We start from the raw sequence: 18,304 nt of genomic DNA, 5'->3' as shown, positions 1-18,304 counted from the left end.
ATGATCATTAGGGCTACCCTATCTGATCGCTCCCACCGCTCCTTTTCCTTCTCATAGGCAGCAGTGCGCTCAGGCCTCAGGGAGGGTGGTGTCATTATCCCCTTGAGCAGTAGGAGCAACATGATACTTATCCCTCATGGAATGGTCCCTGTCCATGATGCAAAGGACCAACCCAATATCATTCTTCCAGTTGGTAAAGTTATCTCCCCCAAGCTTCTGTATGCCGTTGACATAGCTTATGACACTTGATGGAGTCAAGTCTGAGTAAAATAAAGAAATTTCTTAATTAGTAATGATGACAACAGTGCGTTGGCTCGATTAAAAACGTAAACAACTTTGCATCACCGTTGGGCAGAAACAAAGACATAATTAAAATGACATAAAATAATTTGCATCACCATTGGGTAGAAGTAAATTACTGAAAAATTTTAAACAACATAACAAGAATCAATTTTGCAACACCGTTGGGCAGAAGCAAAATACTTAAAACTTAAACAAAATGCACACTCAATTAATATCAACGTTGGTCAGAAATTAATTGCGTGCCTTAATAAATTATTCTGAAATAAAATTCGCGTTGGCTCTATTTATTCAGAAATTCATCATTGAGTTAACTAATTATGCAACTGAGAACTTAATTGGCGTAATTAAGTAGCTTAACTTATAATAATTAGTGGACTGTGCGAAGAACTCAAAACGCCCAGACTCAACTAACCATCCCGCAACCGGCCCTATGCGCACTAAGCACAAACAAGACTTGCTCGGTCCAACTTAAAGTGCCGCATACTCGTGTCGCGGCTTGTGAACGGCATGGCGCATCGTAGTCTGGCAGCAGCCCACTTATGGCCCAGCGAATTTGCCACGCAGAAACGGAACAGCCTAGGAGTATTTATGGCCTAGCTATGCGTGACGCGCGGCCCAACTTATGGCCTGGTCCATACGTTCTTTCGGCTCGGACCTTTCAGTCACACTCATGCATGGGCTCTCAGCCTAGCAGCAGACGGGCAGGCAACCAATTCGGCCCGTGGGACGCGCCCGCCTGAATCTCACCCGTTGGATCAATCCAACGGCTGTGCGTGGGTTTCGGAGGAGCAAAACCAGCAGCCGTGCGCATCCCGGTGAACCCTAATTCATTTTGCTCCTCTTCTGCGCCGCAAGAGCCCCGACCCGAGCAGCTGTTCCCCTTCTCTTCCCCTTCTTCTCCGCCTCCAGCAGCACCCCTCGCCACCGATGGCCGCCCTGCCGTCGCCCCAACCATGCCCCACTGCGGGCCCTCTCGCTGGAGCCGGCGTGCGATCTGGTCGCGCGCGGATCCGTCGAGGGGCTCCGCCGTGGAGCCTGATGGCGAGGCGGGTGCGTTTTAGGCGCCAGTGTCCGGCGGCTCTGCCCGGCGACGATGACGGCGGCCAAGGCTGATGGCTGCGCGAATTCGAGGTGTTCCGGGCGCAGCGATCTGAGGCTGCTTGTTGGGTGAGGTTCTTTTGGGATTTCTTTCTTATGATCTTTCGATCGATCTCCCCTCCTTCTAAATGCTTTCGCGATTTAATTGCTTATGCACGTGGGGTACTAACAGCGCGGGTTTGGATCTGAACAGTGGGTAGTCGGGGAAAAACAGTAGCCGAATCCTAACCTTAATCACTTACATGAATTAGGATCTGATCTAGTAGCTTAGGCATGAAATTTGGCTTAACTAAGATCTATTTCGGTCTAATCTTAACTTAATAGATCATGCTAGTGAACTAAAACTCGAGCAGTGACATGTAGCCGAATAGGGATAAGCCTAATAACATAGCAATTCATACTAGACAGCTACTGTGTAGATCAAAACAAAGAAAACCAGTACAATGCGACTCAATTGCACACTAAGATTCAATCTACACAGCCTTAGGGTCCATGTCTAGTCCATGTCTAGATGCATTGGCTAACTGATAGCAAATGTAGGAAACTACATTACTAAGTCTTAATCTATACAGGATCTTACGCATCTAAGAACATGAACACCACTTAGAGTAGGGATGAGACATCCAACCAGCAGTCATAGTTTGCGACGATCCAGCCATGATTGTCGTGGACGAGGCCGGGATGGGAGCTGCCGTAGATGTACTCGCCGTAGGTGTACAAGCTTGTCGTAGATTACGCCTGCCTTCGGGCCTCTACCTCGTCTGTCCAGGGATGGCGATGGTGGTGTGGCGGTAGCCTTCGGGCGATTCCAGCGTTGCCACGATCGGGTTGGCGTGTAGGAGGAGTTCTCTTGAGGTTTTGGTGCGTTAGCAGTCAACCCAAAACCCACCGGGCCCCCCATTTCTTATAGCGCAGGGTCGCTCGGGGCCACAACCATAGTTCGGTTGCGCCTCCGATCGAGGCGCGAGGTGGACGTTCGCGAGGGAAACGTAGTCGGGCGTCACCTTATCCCTCCTATTTTTCCTCTCTTTAGTTTTCCTTTTGACCACCTTCAAAGTATTTCCAACAGACTTGACCGATGACAGGTCCAGCTGCCCCATGCCCTTTCTCTCCTGTCAGTTCTCCAAGCACCTCCGTTCCTCAGTTCCAAGGTCCTACACCCCATTGTTCATCACTTTCATCTTGTTGGCATTTCACTATTGCTTATAGTGAAAGATAAGCAATACCGGTGTCTGTTTTTGGTACGTAATTCTAGCACTACTACTTTACAGCACCCCCTTTTGCATTCTAGCCTTCGTTCGATCTCTTGCTAACAGAAGCAAGTTTAATTTGAACATCATCCATCTAGATCATTTTTGTCACAGTATTTATGTATTGATTTTTCTGTCTAAAAAAATTATGGATGTATATATATATATATATATATTTATTTATTTATTTATGCTGTATGAACTTGATATGCTGGTGGCGTGTTCCGTAGGTTCGTCTGTGGTGTGTCGAGAGTAGAATTAATCTCTAAATTGTTTTCAGTAGTATCTTATCAATGCATTAGTACTACGACTGCATGTTTAATTTTCAAACGAAGAAGAAACCAACCATAAGATCACATCCTGAATTAATACATCATTCATCATCTGTGCCAAGTTTTGCCAGATTCTGCATTTCGAGAGCAAGATGTGCTCAAGTCAGAGCTAAGGCAATCGATTATTGCTGTGTCCATGCACCATCATCATCATTTGTCTTTGTGCTTGCTCGGACTTGGTGTGGGTTCATGTATTGTCGTCAGTGTACGTACGTGCCCATGCATGTCCTACAACGCTTATAAGAGAACTAACCTTCCATCCAACATTTTTAGTTTCATATAATTTTGAACCCGGGATTAAAGGTTCATCAACCAGGATTAAAACTCAGCCACTAGCGGGGGCTCTTCAGTCCCGGTTACCCTTCAGTCCCGGTTGGTGTTTCCAACCGGAACAAAAGGATTCCTATCCTCGTTCCGCGCGCCCCTCCTCCACCTCCTCTCTCTCTCACGCCTTATCTCCTCCTCACGAGCTCCTGCGCCTCCACCTCCTCTCTTGGCTCATCCTTATCTTCTCCCTCCTCTCTACCTCCACCTCCACTCCTTGCGCCGCCCCCCATCCCTTCCCTTCCCCCTCTGCTTGCCCCTCAGTGGGAGTGAGGAGCGGCAGCCGGGCGAGGGTAGGGCTGGCGCGGGTGCGGGCGGCGGGCGGGCGCGGGCGAAGCGGCGCCGGCGGAGCGGGTGGAGGAGGTGGAGCAGCGCGGTGGGCGTGGATGAGGCGGAGCAACGCGGGGTAGAGGCGGCCGGGTGGTGTGGGGGTCAGGCGTGGGGGTTGTGCGGCGGGGAGGAGGCAGGCGTGGGAGCATGCGGCTTTTTTTATTTTTTTCAAAATTTTTTAGTCCCACCAACCAGGACTAAGGGGCCTTTAGTCCCGGGTGGATGACCCGGGACTAAAGATCCCCTTTTGTCTCGAAAAATTTATCCCAAGCTTTTAGAGAGATTTGAGGTCTACCAACCGGAAGTAATGCCGAGATTTCTACCACTGAATTACTGTATGTACATGCATGCATGCATGCCATGTCCACTGGCTGGCAAGCTATGCACTTCCATACCAGTACCATAAAAGGTGTTTGAGAAAATATATGCTGCCTGATATTACTATTTATATTTGTTTGGAAATATCATGCTGCGTGCACTAGGCCAAAAAAGTTTTGTAGTAGCGCTGTTTCTGCTGGCGGGTCTGTCACCCGCCAGACTCACTGTCAGCACAAATCACCATTTGCGCTGGTGGGTGTCCGTCCGCCAGCACAAATGCGTCCTATGCTCATGGGTGCTTAAGTAGCCGCCAACACAGATATTTTTTAGGAAATGAAAAAAAAATCTAGTTGTAGCCATTCGTGCGGCCGCATCCGTTGCCGTGCCGCAGTGCATGTCGCCTGAGGCTGCCATGCCACGAGCCGTCATGCTCACGTCGTCCTAGGAAGTCTGCATCCTCCATCCCCACGCTATGGTCGACGCCGGCCGTGCTGTGGTCCCGCGGCTTTCGGCGAGCTGTCCTGCTCGCACCATCCGAGGAAGCCCACCGTCCTCCTTTGTGCCGCACGGCCAGTTACCTCCGCCTATAGCGTCATCGTGCCGTTGCGCCTCCATGCCCAGCCTCTGCAGGCTGCCTGCACAAGCCGTCGTCCTCACCGGAGCAGCACCTCGGTTTTATCTGAGGACGAAGCATGAGGAAATTAATAAAAAATAAAAGGATCCCCCTTGCATGAATTGAACCCATGGATCTAAAGTTACTACATCATGCGAGGAAGAGGAAACTAACAAAACTAATCGTACTTGCCGCTGGACGTGGCGCCGAGCCTCCATGGCTGCACTGTGCCTCTGCTGGCCGTGCCACCGAGCTGACTCAGACCTGCGCAGGCCGACCGCCGTTGCCGTGGCCTGCACGCGGCACGCGCCGACTGCCATTCCGGCGCCTGTAGGCCGGCCGCCGTTACCGCCGCCTGGACGCGCCAACACCTAGAGAGATAAGGGAGAGAGATGTGAGATGGGAGAGTAGCAGTAAAAGAAAGAGATAAAGGGAGAGGCAGAGAGACGAGGAGGAGATAAGGAGTGGCATCTATGCTGGCGGGTGCTTATGTCGTCCACCAGCACAGTGGTTTCTGTTCTGGTGGGTGCTCCTCCAGCTGGCTGAGGAAACTTTGTGCTGGAGGGTATCAATCATGCCCGCCAGCATGCTAAATTTCTTGTGCCAGCACAAATCAAATCTGGCGTAGCGCTGATAACGTGTTCAGGTTGCTTGGAGTGACTTTACATATTACATTTTGAAATAAACTTTACATATTCAACCTGAGAACATTTTCAAATAAACTTTACATATTCAACCTGAGAGCGGCAAAGAGCTAGTTACGTCCAGATCATTGTGTGTTTGGCGGTTTAGCCCTTCCAAGCTACTTCCAAGCTAGGTTACATTCAGATCATTTTATTTTAGAATCTGTTAGAATAAACACGCGGAACAGTACAGTACTGTGACAACATAGACAGAAAGTAATTAGGCTTATATATTGTTTATTTTTTCCATGAAAGGAAAGGGAAAACAATCGGAGTAATGGATTTGTGCTTTTTGTGGGTAGTAGAATTCAGCGTGCTAAAGGCACAACGGCAAAATGTAGCAGCCCTATTGATGTATACTTGGTGGAACATTTTCAAGAGAGAAACCGGCGCATCTTTCGGCGATGCCCCTTCAAGTGTTTTCGCTCATCAAGAAGGAGATTAGCATACGGAATACAGCAATATATGAGAGGGCTCCATGAGCCATAGTTTCCTTATGATTATTGTTGCTTTAATTGAGTTTCAAGCTTCTAGCGTTTTATGCACTATCAACGTACTATAAAAGAACGAGCTTGCTATTCCTCTTAAATGATTTGGCAGGGCTGCCGTTACTTTTTGAAAAAAAAAAGTGTTTTCGCAAAAGAAAGGAACAAGGTAGTAATAGGATTGTATGTAGAGGGATTAATTTATCACTGATAAAATATCAATAAACCCAATAATCCCGTTTATCAGTAAGGTTCGGTAAACTATTTTATCACCCGAAATTTTAATCTTCAGCTGAATTCGCATGCAGTTCCCTAGTCGACCCTCATAAACGTGGCATTATGTTTAGTTTTGTTATGTTAAATGGTTTGGGAAACAAATATGTAATTTTTTTGGAGAAATTGAGACAATTTTTTGTTTAAATTTGGATCGAAAATCAATCCGATAAACCGATAAAGCTGGTGACCTCCGGTAATTTTTTCTTACCGGTAATGTTAACCCCTGAATTGTAGAGAGAGAAAATAGAGGATTGTTTTCTTCCTTTTAGTAGTCCTATTCGTGTACATTCATGGTAGCTTCAAGAGTCGATTTAAGGTCAACCGTTTAGCATGCCTAAACCAGTTGATGACGGTGCATCTAATGCCCCTGGCAACGGTTCTGAACCTCTTTTGGTTCTTGTTTTATTTTTTTTGTTCTTGCTTAATATGAGATTGAACTTCAATACATGCGCATGTCTCGAAAATCCAACCAAAACTAATTATTCGGGACTAAAGGTATCCATCTTTAGTCCCGGATCTTTCATCCAGGACTAAAGACAAACCTTTAGTCCCGATTGGCATTACCAACTAGAATTAAAGGGTTTTGCGCTAAAAAAATATTAGAAATTTTCTAAGAGGCTTTAGTCCGGGTTTGTAACACCAACCGGGACTAAAGGGTCATCTTTAATCTTGGTTGGTGTTACCAATAGGAATTAAAGAATCCTCACATGTTACAAAATTTAGGCCGGCGATTAAAGCCTCTTTAGTGATTTTTTCAAAAACAACTAACATTTTTGTTGACGATGGAAAGTGGTTTCTAACTCTTGAGTCTTTTAAGATCTTCCCTGTGCCCTTCCACCCATGACTCATCACCTCTGTTCTACTCGGTCTCTCTCACGGTGCAGCTCCCCACCTTTCGTATTTTGCCTCCCATGAGCGGCATAATGCTTAGCACTTGGCATGGACTGGCAGGTACAACCATGCGATGCAGCTAGGTACTAGTAGCGGTGGTGGCGTGGCCATGGTTGTCGCCGGCGGCCGGCGGTTGCTGCTGCAGGTGGTGTATCTCCGTGGCCTTTCCCCAGAGGAACGCGTAGAGGCCGACGACGATGAGGAGTGTACCCAGCAGGCTGCCGACGGAGACGAGGGTGCCCAGCAGCAGCGAGTCCAGCACCGTGGTGGCCACCAGCGCCAGCGAGTTGAACATGGACGGGTAGATGGGCCCCCGGCGCGCGATGGCCCAGGACATGAGGCAGAAGGTGGCGCCCGTGTTGAAGGCCCCCATGTAGACGACGGCCGCGAGCTGCAGGTTCCAGCCCAGCCGCCACGACGCCGCCGAGCCGCCGCCGCCGGCCTGGAAGAAGGTGACGGCGGCGCCGATGAGCAGCGCCTGCAGGGCGCCGGAGACGCAGGCGAGCACGGTGGAGAGGTACTTGCAGGGGAACTCCCTGCCCACCCGGGCCTGTACGATGAACCACAGCGCGTAGGCCACGCAGCTGCCGCAGAGGTAGACGGTGCCCAGGCCCATGTTGTGGTGGGCCGCGGGCATGGTGGCGGCGGGGTGGTGCCGGAGCAGGTGCGTGGGCCACGGCGGGCGCAGCAGGGGGCCCTTGTAGAGGCTGGCAACCATGGTGCCGCCCACGCAGATGGCCGTGCCCGCCAGCTTCATCCGCCCCGCCAGCTTCTCCTGCCGGAGCACCACCGCCATAGCGAAGGTCACCACCGGGATGAGGTTGAGGAAGTCGATGGAGTAGGCGGCGGTGGTGGCGCGCAGACCGTAGTAGTGAAGACCCATCGCCAGCACGATCCCCAGCAGCGCGCTGATCGACAGCCAGCCAAACACCCGCAGGTTCACCTTGCGCAACATCCCCCTGCATATGCAATATTGCTCTGTGTTATGTATCTTACTTTACTTTTTTTTATTTTTTTATTTTTTTATTTATTACAAAGCCAAGTTGTTAAAAGCAGGCAAGCAAGATTAGCATCTGGAACAGCATGCATCCTTGTCTGCCTGTAACAGCTATGAATTCAATTGTATTCTGTCTCCATCATATCGTCCGAATGAAGATATCTGTATATGTTAGGCAAGGCAAGCATTGCATTCTGCATGTCCTAGTGCTTAGCCGAGCAAGGAAGCAAATGCCACAACTGCCGCTGCACCACAGCACCATGGCAGCACGGCACATCGGTCTGTCCCATGCCTTGTTGCCTTCAGATCGATATGAGCAGGCACATGCTGAAAGCCTGAAACTAGCTAGCTTGTTTGCATTATATTGCATTGCTCTTGCTCACGTACACGTAACGTAACCAAATCAGTTATTCTCCTCCCTCCGAAAATAGCTAAAAGTCATGGTAGCGTCTGGCATATTTTAGGCATTTGCACGTGAACCTATATAGGATGTGTACGTGTTTCGGTTTCCATTTTGCTTCTCAAGACAAGGCATGCAGTGCGCCATGCATTTTCATAACAAAGCAGGCAGCAGACGCAAACGCAACCGTGCCGGCATAGCACAACGGTGATGCAACCCCTGGTCGGTTGGCCGATGCAGTGCATCATGCTATTATGTATAGTATGCACACACATACTGTACTAGGAGTACAATACAAGGGTCCTCATAATCTCTTTTTTAGTGGCCGATAGTTTTCAAGTATTTATTTCTTGTTTTTACAACCAGTTTTAACATATATAAGACTACAAACTACTGTCCATGTTATTGCTCTCTTGCAGTGTATTATGTCTGAAAAACCTATTAACATGAACTAGAGCAAACTTACACGCATATATAAGCATAGGATCCAAAAGAAAGATATCTTAATTCTGAGGAGCGTATGAAGAACTAATTGAAGTAAACTAGATCGATGCCTGCAAATTTAAAACTTCTCCAACCCCTAGAAATGTACAGAAATAGACCAAAGATTCAAGGGTAGTATATGTATACGCAAAATAAATTAGCCAGAAATTTTTAATTTCACAACAAAATGGTAAGATATTTAATTTGTCACCGGATTTGCTTCTTATAATAAATAAAGTAATGCTAGCTAAACATGTGCACTAGCTAATACTATATAATAATGATACATGTCCTAAATGACAAGAGTTTTGCAGTGTCAAGGTACGTACTATGAGCATGTATGAATTGAAGTTAGTAATATTAAGTTGCACACAGTTGGAGCTAGCGTACCTGTCGAAGTAGAAGGCGAAGGGAGCGACGATGATGGCGCCGATGATGTTGCGGTAGGCGAGGAGGACGAAGGGCTCCATGCCGACGTTGAGCATGAGCTTGGAGAGGAGGAGGGCGCCCATGGTGAAGGCCTGCACCAGCACCATGCTCGCCGGCAGCATCACCGCCTCCATGGACCACGACGACGAAGCCATCGTCGGCGTCGGCGTCTTCTTCTCACCCTTCTCCACGGAGGGCATGCTGATCACCACCGCCTCCTCCTCCACCTCTGAAGAAGAAGAAGGTATGTATCCCTCCTCCACGACGGCCATGCTGATCACCACCGCCTCCTCCTCCACCTCTGAAGAAGAAGAAGCTATGTATCCCTGCAGCCCAGGCGGCAGATGATCGATGCCCATATATATATATAGCTAGCTCAACTGCCTATCGCGCATGGTGGATACATACGATGGACGCAATATAATGCAATGGCTACTAGTCCAATTCGATCAGTGACAGCTTGCCTAGCTAGTATACCTGAATAGCACTTGCGTAAGTGCAGGGCAATCTTATTAAGCCATGTCTGTATACCTATACTAGGAGGAGGAGGAGGGGGAAAACTCTCCGTCTGCTTTCCTCATCGACAGCAGATCCATCTATTATATATACGTATCATGAAACAGTTGAATTGTTGCCTGGCCAATCCGTGCCTATTATCATTCAAAGCAGCAACAACACGAGGAGGAGGAGGGAAAACTCTCCATTTGCTTTCCTTATCGATAGCAGATCCGTCTATTATATATACGTATCATGGAACAGTTGAATTGTTGCCTGGTCAATCCATGTTTATTACCATTCAAGCAGCAGCAGGAGGAGGGAAAACTCTCCATCTGCTTTCCTCATCGATAGCAGATCCGTCTATTATATATACGTATCATGAAACAGTTGGATTGTTGCCTGGCCAATCCGTGCCTATTATCATTCAAGCAGCAGCAGGAGGAGGAGGGAAAACTCTCTAACGGCTTTCCTTTCTTGTCCATTGTATCTTTAATCAATTTATATAAGTCGTTGCATCATGTCATCTATGCAATGGGCAGGATGGAAGTGAGCTAGTGAGCACCGGCAGAGTTTGGTTTGGGTGGACAACATATACAGCAAGCAAAGCATGTCAAAAAGAGCTAGTATATAAGTCACCAGCTAGTCATTCAAAAAGCTATCCCTCCCAATAGCTGTTCCAGTGTGGTGCACGCAAGTTAATATATGATGAGAATACGCATGAAGGACCAAAGATTATATTATATCACGCACCTAGCTAGCTAGCTTGCATTGGTACTTTATTTACTACCTAGTGAGCTAGTTAGACAGTTCAAACACTACCAACGGAGAATGAACAACAACTAAGTGCATCCAGGCCTTTAATTTCAAACTTCAGTTAGGCTGCGCATCTTTTGTTAGCTAGGTCATATATGCACGCGGTCAAGAGCAAGAATTAAGTGGCGTATACATTGCTCAATCATCACATATATAGGTATTAACATGTGCAAATCATGCATATAATGATGTTGACAAATCTTTCCTATGAGTGAACACACTCCACACAACATTATTTTATTTCAACTGCTAGCATGAATATTATTAACAGCATTTGCCTATTATTATCAGCCTTCTCACTGGATCCTGCATCCCAAGATCATTTTGTTATATATACTTGCATGCAATGCAAATGGGAAAAGAACGATTATATATGCACTTATGAATTGGATGCTTTTAGTATTTGATCCCCATGAATCTATTACCTTGGATGTTGATGCTGCTGGCATTGTCCGCCTCAGATCGATGATCAACCACAACCAGTATAATCCAATATCTCACCATTCATCCCCGCCTTGCCGGGTTCCTAGCTATCTCTATTGATTTACCTATATATGAATTAAATCCAGAAGCAATAAGTCCAGAAGCAGCTAGGAATGAATTAAATCAATCAAAAAATTTGACCAAACAATCTGAGGGAATTTACCTTACTGATGTTTAATTATCCCTCTGTGTGTTGGATCGGAGGCTGGTGTGGACTTGGAATTAACAATATGAAAATGGTTTGATGTAATTAATCATATCCATTTGCCACATGCATGTTTTAGGTAGCTGGGGAATCAACAAGGGGAAGAAGGAAAACCTTTTACTTTTAGTAGTAAACCTGATGACAAGCATAACACTATAACTAAGACGACGGAAGGGATTGATGAAAGGCGACCAAGACGAAGAAGAAATGTGTGTGTGGTTGAGCATGCGCATGGAGGCTAGTTGTTGGTTTGTTGGAGATGAAGAAACATGGTCGTCAGATATGGAGCACATGGAAAATAATCCTATATGACTAGGTCTTGTGCATCTGGGGTTTGCATTTCGGTTGTCGGAGTTCAGATTATATAGGATCTGAGTGAAACGTATGAATTTCAGCCTCTAACTTTTTTTTTTCAGTTATAAACTGGAGGAGACACGGAAAAGGTGGAGCTTAGCAAACATTTGACATGCATGTGAGACTGCCAGGAGCTATGTATTTTTTTAGGTGAGAGGTGCTATGTGTTTTAACTGTATGGAAAATTTTTCTTATTTTTTTTGTATTTGTTTTTTTAAAAAATTCGGTGGCTGAGATTCATTTGAAATCTTACCTCTAGGAGGTAACTTGGCTGATCCAACAATCGTCGGAGTAGTAGGGGAGCTTGTCCTCCGGCGGCAGCGCGAAGAACTCCGCCGCCGCGTCCCTGAATGCCCGGACCATCTCCTCAGCCACTCCATGGTTGACCACCACATTTTGTGCTGGCAGGAAGTGTTTGACGCGATGGTTCACGATCTCAGCCCTCCAAATCACATGAGTGTTTGACGCCAACAAGAGGCAGGTGGGTGCAGGCCTGCTCTCGATGCGCGCCACGTGGATCCGGTTTGATGCTTGGCCTTTAACAGACCTAAACATGACGAGCAAGGAATGCTTTTTCAGAACCTGAAGTTGTTTCGTTTTCGTTGGATCAGAGTTCAGGCTAAGGCTAGTCACAGTTGATCTACGGAGGTCCAAAACTGATGAACTCACCTTGATGCAGCTATAACCATTCTGCGAAACGTTGATCTTTCTCCATCTAAAATGATGGTTTGACCTCCTAGATTTACAACACCGAACGGCTATTCGGCAACATAGGGCTGAACAAATGTGTATCTTCATAATCTTCAGAGAACATAAGGAAGTTACAGATGAAGCACTACAGCATTTGTTCAGAAACATACATACAGGTATGTATCTGTCACTCAACGTGTACATGCCAAAGGATTCGACTTGCCCTGCAGAAGCGAAGCCACAGAAGAAACACCACGGATCAGATCCCCCTTCCTCCCTCTCTCCAGGGTCCCCGCCGCCACCGCCGCCGCCGGAGAAGAGCGGAAGCCATGGTGCCACTGCCGCCGACGCTACACCGACAGCTCCCTCGGGCTGTCCGGCACAGGCAGCTCAAGGTTGAGGCCGCCGACGCATTGGCGACGGCGACATGGCGGCTGAGCAGAGCAGCACTGCCATGGCGGCTGCCACTACCATGTCAGGATATGATCCAGATCGAAGCGAACTCGATTTATAGATGATGAGATTTGGGGGTGGGGGCGAGATAGGAAGATAGACACGAGTCGAGGAGGGAACGATATGCTGCTTCGACGGCATCTTCCATGGATATGCTCGTGGAAATGCTTCACAGTTCACCCCACCTTGGTCCTGAATCCCCCCTCCTGATGCTGCCTTTTCTCGTCCTTTCTCTCGTGCCGGCATCCGGCGTGTGTTTGTTCGATTCTTGGTGCTTTGCTTTTGTTCCTTTCTCCTCTTGGGCCCTCCTCTCTCCCTCTTGGACTCTACAGTGGAGCGCAGTGCCCATTGGTTAGTGCTCTTCGTTTGGGGAAAAGATATTGCTTGCCCTCTTCTTTGTTGCTTTTTTGGTCCTTAAATTTATTTTCTCTCTGTCCTTATATTTCTTTCTTTTGTGTCGATTTGGCTTTTGAGAAAAGCTATATCTTATTGGGGTATTTAATAAAGGAGCTAAAACCTGAAGATGAGCCTTTTCCCTTTGCCTTTCGCTTCGGATTATCCCTTGGTTTGTTCCGGGAAATTCTGCTCCTGTAGTCGAGGGGTGTCGCTGATTGCAAGTTGCAAGTTTTTTTTTTTGCACACACGTACTGTTTTGCTATATTGCACTTGGGTGCATTCTGCGCACCCAGGCCAACCGGTGCGCCTAGTCCGTGCAACCGGCCGAATCAGCCCAATATCCAGGCGCGCCTCCTGCACGTGAACCATCACCTCAAAAAATATCATGCGTGCGCCCTAGTTAATTTGTATCATCCACCTACCATGTAACCAGAGTAGCTATTGGGTTACAACCGTGTAGTAACTGGTTATATATACAACTGTGTAGTAACCGGTTCTGTACGGAATGCACCCAAGCTGGTAAGCGAGTTGGAGCGAACCAACCAGCATGCATGCACCTGAGGTAACCAATAGCTAATTTGCTACTTCTCACCACTCATAGTTAGCCACTTGCAACAAATACAACTAGCAACCAGCATGCATCCATGAATAGAATCTTTTGTGAATTCGATTCTTTGAAATAAATTTACTCATAAACCGTAACCCTGATTAACAAACCGTTTGCCGCATATTACTCAAAAAAATATGCTTAACAAAACTGGATCCAATATGGATATAGTTTATTATTTTTACAACGAGTTGCATCTTTGTGTCTTACCGATTGCAACTCCGTATACTACCGAGTTGCAACTAGTTATAAGTCTGTGTATTGTTTGCAACTAGTCACAATAATCATATCAAGTTGCAATCATACCTTATTGCAACCAGAGTACCAACCGTATTGCAACTGAGCAGTAACTAGCTACAATCAGTAGTCACTGGTTGCAAGTGGGTATTCAGTAGGAAACACATCTGGTTGCAATTAACCGGGTTGCAACTGAGTAGAAACTAATTGCAAGGAAAAGGGTTACATTAGGTTAGGTTATAGCTACTTGCAACCAATGCTAAATAGGGTACAACCAAGTTGCAATTGTGTTGCAAATGTGCTTGCAACTCATAATACAACTTAGTTGCAATTACATACTTAAAATTTTTTCAACAAATATAGCCTTCATGGATCTCATTTTGTTAAGCACATTTTTTCGAACAACCTACTTCAAACGGATCAAAAAACGGATGTGCGGGTTAGGAGATATCACATTTTTTCGAATCAAATCAAGAAAAGATTCCATCCATACATGCTTCCTGGTGGGTGTGTTGACCTGTGAGATGATATCACGTGCTCGGTTGTGTCCATTTAATTTTGCATGTATGAGGGCAGGTTCAGCAGGAAAATGCAGGGTCTGCGCTCTGCGCAGGTATGGCTCATGATCGCCACACTCCGCAAGTCTCACGGTTCGCGCTTGCGGTCGGGTGCATTTGTGGCACAGAATGCACCATGTACATTTTAGTCTCGTTGTGTGTGTATATACATAGGAGGAGTTTGCTGCTCGAAAAGTAGTGAGATGTTTGGATTTCTTTTGCTTTCATCTTTTCTGATGGCATCTGCAGTTCTGAACCTTGCTCTGCCACTCTGCATGCTGGGATGTATAAAGCATCATCTGAGAATGTTCCACGGCACTCTGTTCATTCAAAAAAAATTCCATGGCAATCTCTCTACCCAACAAGTAATTAAATTTAATCAATCCGTACACCGTTACAGTCTACAGTTTAATGACAAAAGGGTAGCACTGAACATGTGACGAACTACAGCTACTGCTAGACAAGTACATGGTAGCATCAGTTTGAGTGCCCCATGATTGGACCGGATCACACGGCCTCCGAGGTCGCCGGCGGGAGCAGTGGCTGCTTCAAGCAGGAAGCAGCAGCCGCCTCGTCACAAATGGTGCCGGCAGCAGCGGCGGCGTCTTCTTTAGCAGCGAGCGCCCGCTCCTCGCTCTTGCCCCAGAGCACCAGGTACAGCCCGGCGATGATGAGAACTGCCCCGATGATCCTGCACAACGCCCAGCAAATGAAGATCAGCGAGCACGACGACGAAATATAACTGAAGAAGAGGTACTATACTATACGTACCCTCCGAGGTAGAAGCGCTCGCCGAGGATGAGCGACGCCATGACGGCGACGAGGAGCGTCTGCACGGGCTGGTACACGGCCACGAACACGGGGCCGCTGCGGTCGATGCACCACGTCTGCACGGCGAACGCCACGCCCGACGCCACCAGGCCCGCGTAGAGGACGGTGAGGAGCTCGGCGCCGGAGCCGAGCGCCCAGGCGGCGGCGTCGCGCTCGGCGACGGCGGCAACGGCGAGGAACTGGAGCAGGCCGAAGAGGCAGGTGTAGGAGGTGACGGAGAGGCGCGCCGGGTAGCGCTTCAGCACGGGCGCCTGCAGCACCAGCCACCCGGACCACGACACGCAGTGGCCCATCAGGTACAAGCACCCCAGCATCCAGCTCTTGCCGCCGCCGCCGCTCGCCGGCGCAGCAGGCTGGTGGTGGTGCGCGACGTCGAGCGCGGCAGCTGGGCCGAAGACGGCGGGGCCCTTGAAGAGCGTGATGACGGAGGCGCCCGCGACGCAGAGCGCGGTGCCGGCCACCTTGGCGAGGCCGTCCAGGCGGCGGAGGCTGACGCGCTCAATCCCCAGCGCGGCGGCCATGGCGAAGGTGATGGCGGGCACGGAGTTCTGGATGGCCGAGGCGAAGGTCGGCGACGTGTTGTCGAGGCCCAGCAGGTAGAAGCCCTGGTTCGCGGTGATCCCGCAGAGCGCGAGCAGGAAGAACTGGAGCAGGAGGCCGGGCGTCATGGCGGGCCTGTCCTTCTTCTCGAGGTAGTAGGCGAAGGGGGCGAGGAGGCAGAGCGCGATGAGGTTGCGGTAGACGGGGAAGACGAGCTTGCTGACGCCCATGTTGAGCGCCAGCCTCGACACCACGTGGAACCCCGCGTACCCGAACTGCAGCGACAGCATCGCCACGTGCAGCCGCGCACGCTCCGGCGCAACTCCGGCGGCGGCTCCGGCGCCATGGCCACGCAGCGTGTCGTCCCGGGCCATTGATGGATCAGAGCACGGTGCGCTTGCAGTGGCTGGCTCTGTCTGAAAGATGGATGGTGCAGTGGCAGTGCAGGTGCAGGCCCGTATATATAGTGGTGAAGGTGATCGGTGAAGGCGAAGGGAAGGAAGCTGCAGCGGGGAAGGAGATATGGTGGGTGCAGAGGAATCGACAGGCGGTGAGCTGTGGGGGCCGTGCAGCGCCTGCGCGTGCGAGCTCCGATCATCCATGTAGCCTGCACCCTGCAGGGATGTCATGTCATGTCCCTGTGTTCTTGGACATGACCTGCTGTACATTTCGGTCGCATGCATGCGACATATCTGGGCTCGGCTAGCTGATTTCTACTTTCTAATTTCTTGTGGCCATGGCCAGAGATCGGTTTGGTCTGGCTGGTTGGTTGTTCAGTCAGCAGTGGGGACACCCGACCTGACTGCTCCTGCTGTTGCTGGTGAAAGCTCTGTCATCAGTAAAGAGCTTCAGGCCATTCAGGGCTGCACTTATCTTGCATAAAAACACATTCTTGTCATCAGTAAAGAGAGAGACGGGGAAAAACACTGGTTCAATCCTAGCAACAAACCGGAATCCCCCAGCATGTAGGACAGTGCAGCCACGAGTCTTGTCCCTGATACTGTCCATTGCCCGTGTGCAAAGCTGCAGGCCTCCATTGAGACAGGCCAGCACTCCACTGAAAATACTGGGGTCGTTTCCTGCACCCTACCAGCTGGATCATGAGCCTGACAGCCATCAACTCTCGCTCTTGCTGCTGCAATTTAGGGCCTCTCGTGGCCTTGTTTAGTTCCAAATTGGGAGGCAAAGTTTGCATTTTGCCATAAATGTGCAACTGCATTTCGTTTGTATTTGTGAATTATTGTCCAAACATTGACTAATTAGGCTCAAAAGATTCATCTCGCAAAGTACAATAAAATTGTGCAATTAGTTTTTGATTTCGTCTACATTTAGTACTCCATGTATGTACCGCAAGTTTGATGTGATGGGAATCTTCTTTTTGCATAGTGCCAAAGTTGGGAAAAGGGGGAACTAAACAATACCTTAAACAACACCTTCTTTGGTATTACAGCACATCTTGTACGGTTAGTTACCCTGTCATACATAGCAGCCGAGCGCATTCAGGTCTCTGCAGCTACTACATCCTAATCACACCGTGACCGTGTGTCTGAAGCAATGCACTACTCCTAGCATCTTGCTGTAACTGGATTCATGTTATGTTACCTAGTCGCTTTCAGTCTTGTTAACTCTTTCACTGTAAAAATCTGTGCAAGTGTGAAGTCAACAAACTCTTGCTTGCCACACTTCTGAGTTAGCATGCCTGATGATTTGTTTAAAAACCATAAGGATGCAGGTGCAGAGCTGATCCAGCTCTTGCTGTTTTGTCCCTCTCGGGTGCTGACATTCTTGCATCTCAAACTACCTAGCTGGAGATGCAGAGGGAATTCCAAATCCTTTATTAATTTGGTGGTCCTACACTCTCAGAAAAGTTGTTTAGCCCTGTCTTCAACTTCAACAACTCAAAGTCTCTCTCTTCAACATACTACTACTGCTGCTGCTACTACATCGCACGCCTAGCACAATGGTGATCATGTAGCGACACCTCAAAAGCTCTTCTTCATGTGAGCCAGCAGCCTAATCCTGAGTTGCCTCTGTGGTTAGTTGGTGAATGAGATCTGAGGTGATCCCAAAAAAGTTTCAACTTTGCAGCAAGGCATCTCTTTTAAAAATTTCTGAATGTGCGAATGCGATAGGGACACAGTGTTGGCAAACTCAACAGCAGGGCAAATCTAAGGACCACCTCTTTTTCATATAAGTTATGCAGCTGAAAACTAACCAGCAATGCCGTGACAGTGTTCGGGGGAAAAAATATGAACATTGCATGTGAGTTCCAGCCAGTCAGCGTGCAGATCAGACAGCAAATCTCCAAGAGGATTAGGACAGCAAATAGCCAACGAACTCTTTCAGAAACCATTTCCTTTTTTTTTTACTATTTTTCTTTCCGGATCAAAGCGTGTATACATGAAATGCTTTACAAGATCAACAGACA

The 18,304-nt window shown here is 48.2% G+C and overlaps 2 protein-coding genes and 1 long non-coding RNA gene across 10 annotated transcripts; 1 reads left to right on the top strand and 2 right to left on the bottom strand.

Annotated features, from left to right (window-relative positions):
- The first annotated feature begins 1,139 nt into the window (after positions 1-1,139).
- On the top strand, positions 1,140-5,840 carry LOC117849626 (uncharacterized). The gene is made up of 2 exons (XR_004639064.2): positions 1,140-1,470; positions 2,487-5,840. It is a non-coding gene; the product is annotated as an uncharacterized lncRNA (long non-coding RNA).
- Positions 5,841-6,601: 761 nt separating this feature from the next.
- Positions 6,602-13,039, bottom strand: LOC117849575 (WAT1-related protein At5g64700). Of its 8 annotated transcripts, none has more exons than XM_034731200.2 (5): positions 12,235-13,036; positions 11,170-12,112; positions 10,949-11,071; positions 9,174-10,829; positions 6,602-7,862 (listed from the first exon to the last, which is right to left on the bottom strand). In XM_034731200.2, exons 4-5 carry the CDS (start codon positions 9,569-9,571, stop codon positions 6,983-6,985), a joined length of 1,278 nt encoding a protein of 425 aa, XP_034587091.1. In that variant the 5' UTR covers positions 9,572-10,829; positions 10,949-11,071; positions 11,170-12,112; positions 12,235-13,036; the 3' UTR covers positions 6,602-6,982. The 8 variants fall into 8 exon arrangements, with proteins under 8 accessions (XP_034587091.1, XP_034587075.1, XP_034587108.1 ...); XM_034731184.2 differs by having other exon boundaries at positions 9,174-11,071; positions 11,170-11,294; positions 11,819-12,112; positions 12,235-13,035; XM_034731217.2 differs by having other exon boundaries at positions 9,174-9,538; positions 12,235-13,032.
- A 1,804-nt stretch (positions 13,040-14,843) lies between these two features.
- On the bottom strand, positions 14,844-16,491 carry LOC117861945 (protein WALLS ARE THIN 1). Its single transcript, XM_034745460.2, has 2 exons — positions 15,277-16,491; positions 14,844-15,196 (listed from the first exon to the last, which is right to left on the bottom strand). The coding sequence occupies exons 1-2, from the start codon at positions 16,476-16,478 to the stop codon at positions 15,013-15,015; spliced, it is 1,386 nt and encodes a 461-aa protein (XP_034601351.2). The 5' UTR covers positions 16,479-16,491; the 3' UTR covers positions 14,844-15,012.
- Positions 16,492-18,304: the final 1,813 nt, after the last annotated feature.

Source organism: Setaria viridis, chromosome 1 (assembly GCF_005286985.2).
Source record: "Setaria viridis chromosome 1, Setaria_viridis_v4.0, whole genome shotgun sequence".
Lineage (NCBI taxonomy): Eukaryota > Viridiplantae > Streptophyta > Magnoliopsida > Poales > Poaceae > Setaria > Setaria viridis.
Note: the sequence above shows the minus strand (reverse complement) of the source record. Positions and strands in the feature narration are given on the sequence as shown.

What these genes read in the sequence shown, in the direction of transcription:
- LOC117849575 (XM_034731166.2), bottom strand. Translation starts at nt 9,571, where the DNA reads ATGGGCATCGATCATCTGCCGCCTGGGCTGCAGGGATACATAGCTTCT. An exon ending in TTCGCCTTCTACTTCGACAG is followed by an intron (nt 7,863 to 9,173) that starts GTACGCTAGCTC and finishes TTGCATATGCAG; the next exon opens with GGGGATGTTGCGCAAGGTGA.
- LOC117861945 (XM_034745460.2), bottom strand. Translation starts at nt 16,478, where the DNA reads ATGGATGATCGGAGCTCGCACGCGCAGGCGCTGCACGGCCCCCACAGC. An exon ending in GAGCGCTTCTACCTCGGAGG is followed by an intron (nt 15,197 to 15,276) that starts GTACGTATAGTA and finishes GGCGTTGTGCAG; the next exon opens with GATCATCGGGGCAGTTCTCA.